We start from the raw sequence: 13,004 nt of genomic DNA on the forward strand, positions 1-13,004 counted from the left end.
GGTGGGAGAATTGCTTGAATCTGAGAGGCAGAGGTTGCAGGGAGCTGAGATCACACCACTGGACTCCAGCCTGAACATCACAGACTGAGAATTTGTCTTAAAAAAAAAAACAAAACCACAAAACCCCCCAAAAAACCAAACAAATGTGTATGACAATCTGCCTTTCATTAGAGTCACTCTTTCAAATGAGAATCATCTGATATTCTTCATATCAGTAGTAAAGAAAACTTGAATTTAGAAGTAAATACAAGGAAAATATTTAAAAACCACCCATATCACTCTTTTTGAAAATGTTAACATTGAAGTATTGTCCCTGAACAATGATATATACAAAATTCCAAGGCCAAGTCACCATGTGCAGATTTTCAAAATAAATGTCCAGAGACCTGTTTTATTTTATGACACTCTAGCCTCTCACACTCAAAGGTTTATGAAAAGGTTAGGAGAGCGGAGGAGAGATAATCTGGGAGGGGGTGGATATCTATGGAGGAAACTGTTGCTGTGAACTCCTTACTGTTCTTCCTCACCTCAAAACGCATGAGGGACCTCTGATGTGTCCTAGTCCATTTGGTATTGCTATAACAGAATACCTGAGATTGGGTAGTTTATAAAGAAAAGACGTTTATTTAGTTCACAATTCTGTGGGCTGGGAACTTCAAGAGCATAGCGCCACATCTGGCTGGCTTCTGGTGAGGGCCACATACTAGGGCAAAACATGGTGAAGTGGAGCAGTAAGTGAGCATGTGCGGAGACCACACGATGAGAGAGGACGCAAGAGAGAGTCCAGGAAGCCAGACTCACTTTTATAACAACCTACTCTCACGGTAACTAATCCAGTCCTGTGGGAGCAAGAATGCAGTCACTGTCTCAGGAGGGAATTAATCTACTCATGAGGAATCCACCCCCATGACCCCTAGGGGACCCCAAACACCTCCCCTAGGCCTCACCTCCCAACACTGCTGCACTGGCAATGAAACTTTACCATGAATTTTAGCAAGACAAACCACATCCAAACCATAGCATATGGGAAGCCTCAGGAGGGGCAGAGGTGCTTGTGGCCAGACCCTGGCTTGGAAAACCCAAAGGCTAAGAGCTGGTTGCTTTTTTGCTTGAGGCAGAGCAGGGAGAGTATTGCCACGTTGGGAATGGCCTGTACTTAGTGTGCTGGGGCAAGGGATGTGTAGGTGTTTCCCACAGCCAGATGTGGGGGAATCCAGGTGAGTGTCTTGGTTCCTGCCCGATAGGTCTGCTCAGAGACATCAGGAGATCCCACCCAAAGCAGCTGAAGTTTTTGTCCAGATGCCTATTTTATAATAGAGTGTATTAACAGGAAATTTGGGGTTCAGTAAGGACAGCAGACCAGGAGACAACTGCTATTGAGAAGATACGGTTCCCAGAGGAGGAGCAGGGCATGCTGTAGGGGCCACATGGAGAAGCGTCAGGGTCGGTTTGGAGGCAGAGGGAGGGGAAGGAACTGTAGACAGAGCACTTCCACAGTAAGGAATGGGCAGGGATAAGCAGGTTTAGGATTGGCTAGTTTGAATATTTCAGTGGGCGCTGGGACACAGGGGCTGCCCCTAGTTGTCTGGTACCTGGCCCTGGGGTGATTAGGGCGGGGAATACCAGAGTGTGAGAGCTGGTAGAGGAGGTGGTAGGGCCATGCTCTGGATTGGTTGGTGTGCATTCCAAAAGCAGCCCTCTGGAGGGTTGTTTACTATCTCTGGGAATTGGCTCACCCTGGGAGGGGCAGTCCCTCCAAGGTCAGCAAGGCCCCAAGATGTCAAAGCATCAAAAACAGAAAATAAAAGAAATGGTGAATCCAAAGCCCAGGAGCTGAAGCAGTTGTGGGCTGAGGAGAGAGTCACAAGCAACAGAAATAGAGAGGCTTGCATCCCTGGGAGACAAGGGAATGGCAGGAGAGAGGTGCTCAGCAGACGACCACCAAGAGGCCTTAGACAGCATCCTTGGAAGAAGAGCCAGTTTGAGATTACCATAGGGCTGGTCCAAGAACAATTGTGTGGGGAAAAACTCTTTCCTCTAACTGTGTTTTTCCTCTACTCTCATACCACAACAACCATCAACACAGAAGAAAACGTCTGTGACCAAATGTGTGGGGGTCTCTTCCCATCACCAAGCAGCAGCCACCAGCCAAATGTCCTCCAATTCAATTCTGACACTGCTTACCTGAAGACAGTGCCAGATCCCACAGGTTGAGGGCTCAGTCCCCAAGACTGCTCCCTCCTTCCCTCACCATCAGTTGCAAGCCTGGGCCTCTGGAACTTCTGACAAAGCAGCTTCACATTGGGGTTCCCACAAACCTCCTTTGGATTCATTTAATTTGCTGGAGTGGCTCACAGAACTCAGCAGAACACCAAATTACATTTACTGGTTTATTATAAAGGATGTTGCAAAGATACAGATGAAGATACACATAAGATGAGATATGGGAGAAGAGACTGGGAGCTTCCATGCCCTCCCTGGGCACCACCCTCCAGGAACCTCCACATGTTCAGCTATCTAGAAGCTCTCTGAATCCTATCCTCTTGGGTTTTTAAGGAAGCTTCCTGACATCAGCATTCCTTCCCCCAGGGTATAGACTAGACCTTCTCTGGGGAGAGTCTTAAGACCCACAATCACAAAGGTGGGGGAATAGTAGAGTCCTGCCTTGGGGCAGGTTAAAAGAGGGCAGGAGAAGGTCAGAGGCCTGTCCCAAGGCCTAACGCACCCAACTTTATAACAAAAGACTGTAACAAGGACTATGGGAGTTACTAGCCAGCAACTGTGGGCAAAACCCACTATATATCATGACACCACAACAGTTCTTTCCTCTTCCCTCTTATTCCTCCCCCACCAGGTTGAAGCCAGCTGTGGGGAAAGAATGCCCACTCCCACCCCCAGCCCACTCCTACCACCCATCTCTCCACCTTTCCTGCCTACTGTGGGATTTTGGCCTGAATCAGGTCTGATCTGGAGGACAGGAGATTCAACTTTAAACTGGATTTCTACTTACTTTCTGTTCTCTTACCTAAGAGTGTGCTGACAAACCCTACAACTCCTAGAGTTTTCATCTAGGTGCAGGGAGACAGTCACCCACACTACGTAAAATTGAAAAGGGCCATGGGAGTTAGTTGACAGCAGGAGTTGTGCTTGTTGAATACACTAATTGTCTAACAGTCAGTTGCATCTCCATGTGGCTTCATTTACCATGGCTTCCTTAAAGGGACTCCATGATTTTGATTTGTTTCTAGGGAATTCTATTATTTTTAATATTCTGCTTATATAAACGTAGATTTCTTTAAAAACCACAAACTCTCGACATTATTTTCACAAAAAACCCTATTTTTAAATGTATGTTATAATTCTTTGACCTTCAGCAGAGTGTTATTCCATCCAGTTAGTATTTGGTTATGTGGCCATGTATCTGGAGCAAAGGTAAAAACCAAGCAGTTAGGTCCCCACCCCCACAATCTCTGTCAAGTGGAAAAGCACAGCTCCAAAGATGCACACAGAAGGAATCCTATAGGCCCTCTCTCAGCCTAGTCTCCCCCTCCCTTTTTAAAAAATAATTGTTTTAAATTTAATTATTTGTTTTGCAAGCCAATTGCATGGCAAATTAGAAACATAAAATTAGAAGAGAGGGAAATGATCACTGAGGCGAAACATTCATAGCAAGGGAGAAAACAGACAGGCAGACATGAAACTTAAGATGTATAGCAGCCTGGGGCCACTGAATGAAGGGCAAACAAGCTAACCCAATTCTGAAGATACTGAGGGTATCACTATTAGATTAAGTAAATGGGCATTTATAGTGATAGCTGTAGGTCATGAAAAAGAGTTAAATTATGTCTAATATACCTGCTTCACTGGGAAGGAAAGTATAAGATACATTTGAGTAAGAGTACTAGATTAAATAGTTAAAATGTTAATAGTTAAAATGAGTACTAGATGAAATAGGTAACTAATAGTTAATAGTTTGGTGATTAGAGAGTCAATTATGACTCTTTACAATTTCACATGACAGAAAACTAGACCTAAACTGTTTAAGGCAAAAATAACTTCTTGGCAGTAATAGAAAAGTCCAGGCATATTTGGTTTCAGGAATAACTTGATCTAGGGGCTTAAAAGATTTTTTTTGTTTAATCTATAAACTCTGCTATCTTGTATATTGGCTTCGTTCCTAGGCCTCAGATGATAGTAAAATGGCAGCAGCTCTTAGACACGTTATTATGGACTGAACTGTGTCCCTAAAAATTCATATGTTGAAGCCCTAAACCCCCAGTGTGACTGTATTTGGAGTAAGGAAGTAATTAAGGTTTAATGAGGTCATAAGGGTGGAGCTCTGATCTGATAGGACTCATGTCTTTATAAGAAGAGACACAAGATAGCTCGTTCACTCTCTCTCTCCCTCTACCATGTGAGGACACAGTGAGAAGGTGGCCATCTACAAGCCAGAAAGCAGACCCGCAGCAGAAACTGAACCAGCCAGCACCTGGATCTTGGACTTCCCAGCCTCCAGAACTGGAGAAATAAATTTCTATTGTTTAAGCCAGCCAGTCTATGGTATTTTGTTATGGCAGCTCAAGGTGACTAATACGTATCCTTCTAGGTTCAAGACTAGGAAAAGAGTATACTTTCCACCAGGACACATCTGATTCTGATTGGACCACATGCCAGTTCTGGAATTAGTCCTGTGGCTGTGGAATTCAGTGCTCTGACTGGCCAAACCTGAGTCTTCCCCCATATCCACAGAACTAGAAGTGGGGTCAGCACCATCTGAACAGCATGAATGGAGCAAGGGAAGAGAGGTTCCCCCATGGTAAAATCAGGGTGCCATAGCCAAGACAGAGTGGCAAAACTATGTGTCAGTAAAATCCTCAGCTCTTTGAGAAAACATAGTTCCCCAAAGTGACCAATCCTAAGAAAGATTGGGAAACCCTGTGAGGTCTAACTGTAGCATTCTTTTCCTTAAGAAACTGACATCTGACATAAAAAGGTCTTTAATCAGCTACAGTACATGAAGATAATGTCATATCTCTTATTTTAAATGATTGGAGCCAGGACTCCTTTTTAAAAATAAGTGTTTATCTTCCCATTGATTTTTTTTTTTAATTTTTAAAAATTTCAGATGAGATCTCACTATATTGCCCAGGCTGATCTTTAACTCCTGAGCTCAAGCGATTCCCCCTCCTCTGCTCCCAAAGTGCTGGGATTATAGGCATGAGCCACCACGCCTGGCCTCATTGATATTTTTGGTAGAGTTGATTTGGACCTCTGCTTCTAAAGGTCTACCAAACTCTTCTGACCTCACCAGAAACATGAGAGGGAAAAGACTATCAAGCCTCTCAGAGAGGGACTGGAGGACACCAGCAGGCATGCTTCTGGCCCCGGCGGGTGAAGGTCTGGGGTCAGCCTCTGCTGGATTCTCTGTGGTCTAAAGTTGTGGCTCAAGTGAAGGACTAATACATACACATCCAGCCTTGGAGAAGCCTGCCCATGCTTAAGAGCTGTTTTCTGAGCTGTGCAAGAAATTCACTGCCTCGTGTGCTGTCGAGGTGTACCTTGCAGTTTGTTGTTTTGGGTTTGAACCATTCTGGTAAGAGTTTGGGAGGATGCAACATTTTGTCTGTGATGGCCTTCCTTGTCTTGTAACTACCTTTATGTCTGATAGCTATTGTGATTTTTTTTTTTAGAGGGAATTGATGACTTGACCCACTGAAATTTACAACCAATCACCATGGCCCACAGTGGTGTATCAGCTGGCCCAGTATATTCTAGCCAAAAAGTGTTCTTACAGCTTTGCTCTTTCTTGCTTTAAAAACTTTCAAAATCTGGCCAGGTGTGATGGCTCACGCCTGTGATCCCAGCACTTTGGGAGGCCAAGGTTGGCGCACCACCTGAGGTCAGGAGTTCTAGACGAGCCTGGCCAATGTGGTAAAACTCCGTCTCTACTAACAAATACAAAAGTTAGCTGGGCGTGGTGGCACATGCCTGTAATCCCAGCTACTCGGAAGGATGAGGCACAAGAATTGCTTGATCCTGGGAGGCAGAGGTTGCAGTGAGACAAGATCGCACCACTGCACTTCAGCCTGGGCAACAGAGCGAGACTCCATCTCAAAAAAAAAAAAAAAAATTCAAAATCTTCTTTAAAGAGAATTTTAAAACCCTTCTAAGCTGCTTTTGCCAACTGCAGTCCCAGATTTATGTTTTGCATTAAATTAATTTACTCCAGACTTTCCTAAGTACAATGCAGTATTTTTTTCATTTTGACTTTGACTCACTGAAATGCCCTGTGGTTTTCTTTCTTGGGGAATTAATCAAATTATATATATGAGATCAGATTTGAGAACTGTCTATATGTATATAAAATATATATTTATGTTTGTGGATTTTTTGACTCTATCTTCAACCACAGAATACAACTGTTAATTTGGTTATTTAGGGGGTTTACTCTTCCCTCTTTCTCCTTCCCATCCCTCATTCCTGCCTTTGTCTCCTTCTTTTTTCCCCTACTCTTCTTCATTTTTTTCTTCCTCTTCCTCTTCCTCTTTTCCTCCTTTCTATTCCCCTTTCCCCTCCTTTTCTGGAGCAGCTTGCTAGGCAGCAGCTAGTTAGTACTGGGAACAGAGGGTAGGAAGGCAGGAATGTGGAAATGGGTGGTCTTTTCATGACATGAACTGAAGGCACCCGGAAGTGCAGCTTCCCCCAACCCCACTGATGTGACCTGACCCAGGGCCCAGAACCATCCCCATTAGAGTCTGATGTAGTCTTTGGATTGTGGTATCAGGGCTTTCTTTAGAAAAGTCCTATAAATATGTTGTCAGTGAGAGATTAACCTCCTCCTCCCTGTTAACATACTCTCCTGAGTCAGACACTGGCCAGGGAAGGAGGACAAGTGCCCCGCCGATGAGGAATGGTGCCAGGGAAGGTTTTGGCCATGATGCTCCTGGGAGAGGCTCCCAGCCTTTCCAGGGAAAAACCAGAGACCACTGGGCTGGCAGTGGGAAGCAGCCTGAAGCCAAGTTTTGTGCAGTTTTGCCTTGAACTGGCCCTTCCTTGTAATTCATTTTTGTTTAAGAGAACATTGAGGTGATTGGTCAGAAAAGGCTAAGGATTTTCTGTAGATTTAATTCATCCAAAGCCCAGTGCCAGAGGAGTGATAAGTATTGTGGAACTGATGGCTGGCTTTTGGCTTTGACTGAAGATCAAGGTGCCAATTGGCCTTTCTATAAGATCATGGGCAATAAGAGCATCCCTCAAGCACTAAGGAGCTCTGTTTGGCCATCATCTACAAGAATCTATATAGTGTTGCTTCGCTCATGAGCTATTACTGCAGGTGAAGAGGAAGGCATTATTCATGACAATATCTGTCTGATAGCAATGTTGCAAGACACAATGAGGTAACACGTGTCAAGAATTATGCAGGGCTGGACCTGAAGAAGGATTTCAATAGTTACTCATTCTCTCATGTAACAACCAGCTATTTGGCAGGTACTGTGGAACAGGACTACATTTAATCCTGGAAGGCATTCAAGAGCATGACAGACAAGCTCCTGTCCTCTAGGACCTTTGTGATCATTATTTTAAAGACTTTTTTTGGTGATCCTTATTTTGTATTCTTCTTGAGAGTAAGTTTCTTAAAGCAGAAACAATGAGGAGTGGACAAGAAGTAAAATACTCTGGAAACTCCAAGGGACCCAGAGCAAAACAAAGAGCAGAACTGAAATATTTTTAAAGCCTTATAGTATTTCCAAGAGTGAGAAAAGGGCTGCCAATGCTAGAGTTGATGTTTGGGATTTGGCAGTTTTTGCTAATAGTTGGATTGAAATGAGAAGCGTGTTGCCAGATTAATTCACAATTTTAAAACACTGCAAATGCTTTTAAGTTCAAGTCTTTGTTTTTACCTCCAAAGAGTAACTGGGTCTTCTGGCTCCCCAGACAACCCCTGTGGTCCTAAGGCCAATGTCTGTGTCACCCATGTTATGCTGTGGAGCTGCCACCACTGCGCTCCAGGCAGCTACCTTAATGCCTGCATGGATGTTTTCCTCTGCATTGACTTTCGTTTAGGGCAGAAATAGCAGAACAAGCCTGTAGTAGCCAGGGTTCTCCAGAGAAACAGAACCAATTGGAGGTATGTCTGTACATATGGAGAGAGAGAGAGAGATTTATTTTAAGGAATTGGCTCATGCGATTGTGAGGGCTGACAGGTCTGAAATCTGTAGGTTGGACTGGCAGACTGGAGGCCAAGAAAAGAGCTGATTCTGCAGCTGATTCTGGAGGCAGAATTCCTCCCTCTTCTTCAGGGGACATTAGTCTTTTTGTCTTAAGACTTTTAGCTGATTGGATGAGGCCCACCCACATGATGGAGAATAATCTGCTTTATTCAAAGTCTACTGATTTAAAAGTTAATTTTGTCTAAAAAATAACTTCACAGTGACATTTAGGCTGGCATTTGACCAAACATCTGGGCATCATAGCCTAGTCAAGTTAACATGTAAAATTACCCAACACTAGTTCTTGCCTCACCAACTTGGCACTCATATACATTTCTTGGAACAGTACTTAATCATCGATAAAGAGTATGACAAGACACAATTCTGACTAACATGATACAACTATCCTGTATACAATCGAAAATACACTAACCCTTTCCCCAGAAGAAGAAATAAAGTCCTCGGGTGATGTTCGAGCTTCCCCTTGATATCCTGTAACTTCAATACTGTGGTATTAAGTCAATGCATCTTAGGTTGAATGATAAGGAGATGAGAGAGGGAAGAAAACAGAAGATGACTTTCCTTTTATTTTTAGTTGACACATAATAATTGTACATATTTATGGGGTACAGAGTGATATTGCCATACATGGATACAGTGTGTAATGATCAAGTCAGTAGTTAGCTTATCTATCACCTCGAACATTCATTTCTTTGTTTTGTGAACATTCAAAATCCTCTCTTCTAGTTTTTTGAAAATATACACTAAATTATTGTTAACCACATTCACCCTACAGTGTTAGGGAACACTAGAATGTATTCTCATTTAGCTGTAGTTTCATATCCATTAAGCAATCTCTCCCTGTCCCCCCTCCTACACTTCCAAGCCTCTGTTAAACACTGTGCTGTTCTCTACTTCTATGAACTCAAATTTTTAAAGCTTCTATATATGAGTGAGAACATGCAGAATTTATCTTTCTGTTCCTGACGTATTTCATTTAACATAATGTCCTTCAGGCTCATCCATGTTGCCATAAGTGACAGGATTTCATTCATTTTTATGGTTGAATAGTGTTCCCCTGTGTATATATACCTCGTTTTCTTTATCCATTCATCTGTTGATGGGCATTTAGGTTGACTTCATATCTTGATTATTGTGAATAATGCTGCAGTGAACGTGGGGATACAGGTCTATTCACAATAGCAAAGACATGGAATCAATCTAGATGCCCATCAACAGTGAACTAGATAAAGAAAATATGGTACTTATACACCATGGAATAGTATGCAGCCATAAAACAGAATGAACTCATGTCCTTTGCAGCGACATGGATGCAGCTGAAGGCCATTATCCTAAGTAAATTAACACAGGAGTAGAAAAACCAAATACCGTATGTTCTCACTTATAAGTAGGAGCTTAACATTGAGTACACATGGACATAAAGATGAGAACAATAGACACTGGAGGACACTGGGGACTTCTAGAGGGAGGAGGATGAGAGGTGGATGAAGGCTGAAAAACTACCTATCAGGTACTATGCTCAGTACCTGGGCGATTTTTTGGTTTCATACACCAAACCTCAGCAACACTCAATTTATCCATATAACTAACAAACCTACACATGTACCCTCTGAACCTAAATTAAAAGTTGAAAAAAAATGTTACCTGCATTTTAGAGCCTAAAAACCTCCATGGGGGCACAGGTGTCCCTTTGATATATGAATTCCCTTTTCTTTGGATAGATACTCAGTAGTGAGATGGCTAGATTGTATGGTAGTTCTACTTTTAGTTTTTAAAGAAACCTCCATACTGTTTTCCATAATCGCCATACCAATTTACATTCCCACCAATAATGTATAATAGTTTCCTTTTCTTCACATCCTTTCCATCATTTGCTATTTTTGGCCTTTTTGATGATAGCCATTCTAACGGAGATGATATCTCATTGTGGGTTTGATTTGCATTTCCCTGATGATTAGTGATGTTGAACATTTTTTTGTGTACTTGTTGGCCTTTTGTATGTCTTCTTTTTAGAAGTGTCTATTTATATCCTTTGCCCACTTTTAGATCACATTATTTGATTTTTTGCTGTTCAGTTGGAAAACAAAGATTTTTGTTTTACATACATATAACATACACATATACAGAAAAAACATTTTCATAACAAAATAGGAAGAAATACTCACTACAATTACAAATACTAATTTCTGTAACAGGTCACATGGTCATAGCTGGTATAAGCTGAGCATCCCAAATACAAAAATCCAAAATGCTCCCACATCCAGAACTTTTTGAGTGCTGACATGATGCTCAAAACAAATACTCATTGGAAAATTTTGGATTTTGAATATTCAAATTTGAGATGCCCAATCAGGTATAATGCAAATATTCCAAAATCTGAAAAAATAAAAAATCTAAAACATGTTTGGTCCCAAGCATTTCGGATAAGGGATACTCAAACTGTATTTGTAACTACCTTCTTCTGCTACCCATTCCATATTCCCTTTGCCCTCAGCAAACACCTCATGGTTCTTTACCTGGTGAAGTGACACAAATCTTCATTCCTGAAGGGTCTAGGACATCAGTAGTCTTGCCTGAATTGGGTTGTAGTTTTCCATTGACTTTAATCACAAGACATGGTAATACTAAGAGACACCTGAAGTCATCTCCTGTATTCTAGACATATTCTTCCTTACCTCTATTTTTGAAGAGCAGTTCATTTTCCCCTTGGTAATTAGTGGAACACGATTGCTTCTATCTTCGTCTGTTGATTCAGAGGAATGAGGAAACCAGGTAGCAGTCTTAACTTCCAGTTCAATATAATGATCGTCACGTCTCCTGGTAGAAGCATTTCTTCCTCTGGAACTAAGACCTCTCGACCACCAGAGCAGAAGGCAGCTGGGATTGGAAGCTAGTTGATCACTAGGGTTTATAGTGAGTGATGCCACTCCCATTTCTACCTCTTGATTCCTGAACTCGTGAATCTTGGCTATCAGAGAAACCATATGTTGTACAATTCAGAGCAGATACTGCTTTTTGGAGAACCTTGTCTCAGCCCCTCGAGGTACTGCCACCTAGCTGGCACTGTAACTGAATTTTCAAAAGGCCATTCCACTGTTGTATTAAGCCACCTGTTCAGGATGGTGGGGAAAGTGGTAAGATTAGTGAATTCCATGACCATGGGCTCACTGCTGCATTCCATTTGTTGTAAAGTGAGTTCTTTGATCAGAAGCAATGCTATGTGGATACTATGACAGTAAATAAAGCATTCTGTAAGTCTACAAATGTAGTTTTGACAGAAGCATTGCATGCAGTGAAGGAATTTCTGTATCCAAGTAAGTGTCCATTCCAGTAAGAACAAAACACTTCCCCTTCCATGATAGGACAGTCCAAAGTAATTAACCTGCCACCAGGTAGCCAGCTGATTACCCTGGAGAATGGTGCCATATTGAGGACTTGGTGTTGGTCTCTCCTGCTCGCAGACTAGGAACTCAGCTGTGGTGAGTGGAAGTACATTTTGCTGAGCCCAGGGATGAACTCCATCCCTGCCCCCACGGCTACTTTGTTGTGAGCCCACTGGACAATGATAGAAGTGGATGGGACAGAGGCTGCCTGGTATCCACAGAACAGATCCTCCTGTCTACTTGGGAAGCATTCACATAGGACATGTTTCTTAGCCATTTAGAGAGGGTTTTCACTCAGACCCTTCCCCAGATCTCCCTGTCACCAATTTTCCAATCATGTTCCTTCAAAGTCCCTGGCCATCCAGTCAAAGAATTGGCCACAGCCCATGAATCAATATGTAATTTCACATCTGGCCATTTCTCCTTCCAAGCAAAGTGAACAACCAGCACACTGCTCAAAGTTCTCCCCACCGGGAGGATTTCCCTTCACCACTGTCCTTCAGGATGTCCCAGAAAGGCGCAAATGTGCTGCAGCTGTCCACTTTCAGGTGATGCCTGCATATCTTGCAGTACCTGGTCTAAAACAGGCCTAGGTTTTCTCTTTCTTTGTTAACTGGTCACAAGGAACTCGCCATAATGCTGTAGATGTGGAATGTAGCAGGAGTGTGGAGTGTGGCGTTCTTTGCATAGCTTACTTGTGTAGAGGCTGCTTGGGTCCAGTGTTATGTATACCACTTCCATTTGATGACGGAATGCTGCTGTGCTTGCCCAACTTATGGCTTCATGGGTCAGATAACACCCAGTTCATAATGGTCACCTCACATCACATAGAGACTTCATGGCCCATGGTTAAGCCTTCTGTCTCTACTAAGACCCAGCAGAAAGTGAAAAGCTGTTTCTCAAAAAAAAGTTATCTGCAGAGGATGGCTTATATGCAGAGGGTGGCAGGGCTTTGCTCCAAAATCCTAAGGGTCTGCATTGTGATTCGCTTATGTTGGCTTGCTGAAGGCTCCAAAAAGCATCCCTATCTGCCACTGCCACTTAAAAGCACCATTAGATCTGCTCAGTCATATGCTTTAAGTGGCAGAGCAGCTTACACAGCAACCTGGACCTGCTGCAGAGCCTTTCCCTTGTTCTGGGACTCACACTACTAGACCCTTAGAAATTTAACTGAGGTAGAAGACTCTGGATTTTTTATTGGATTTAATTTTTACCTCCTGACACCCAAATGTCTTACCAATAAGTCTAGAGTAGTTGCTACTTCTTGCTCACTAGCTCCAATTAGCATAATGTCATCAATGTAACAGACCGATGTGATGCCTTATGGAAGGGAAAGGTGATCAAGATCCCTGCAACCTAAATTATGACACAGGATCAGAGTTGATAGACC

General features: G+C 42.7%; 1 protein-coding gene across 5 annotated transcripts in view; it reads left to right on the forward strand.

The window, feature by feature from the left end:
- Positions 1-13,004, forward strand: part of LAMA3 (laminin subunit alpha 3) — a 279,433-nt gene that overhangs the window by 109,802 nt on the left and 156,627 nt on the right. Inside the window, exon 13 of one of the 5 annotated variants that reach the window (XM_063716859.1) lies at positions 4,427-5,045. The exons of the other annotated variants lie outside the window; for them this stretch is intronic. Coding sequence (XP_063572929.1) covers positions 4,427-4,530 — 104 coding nt within the window. The 3' untranslated portion in view covers positions 4,531-5,045. Of the gene's footprint in view, positions 1-4,426; positions 5,046-13,004 lie in introns of those variants that run through there. 5 annotated transcript variants of the gene reach the window in all.

The sequence above is a fragment of the Pongo abelii genome, chromosome 17 (genome assembly GCF_028885655.2).
Source record: "Pongo abelii isolate AG06213 chromosome 17, NHGRI_mPonAbe1-v2.0_pri, whole genome shotgun sequence".
In the NCBI taxonomy this organism is placed as follows: Eukaryota; Metazoa; Chordata; class Mammalia; order Primates; family Hominidae; genus Pongo; species Pongo abelii.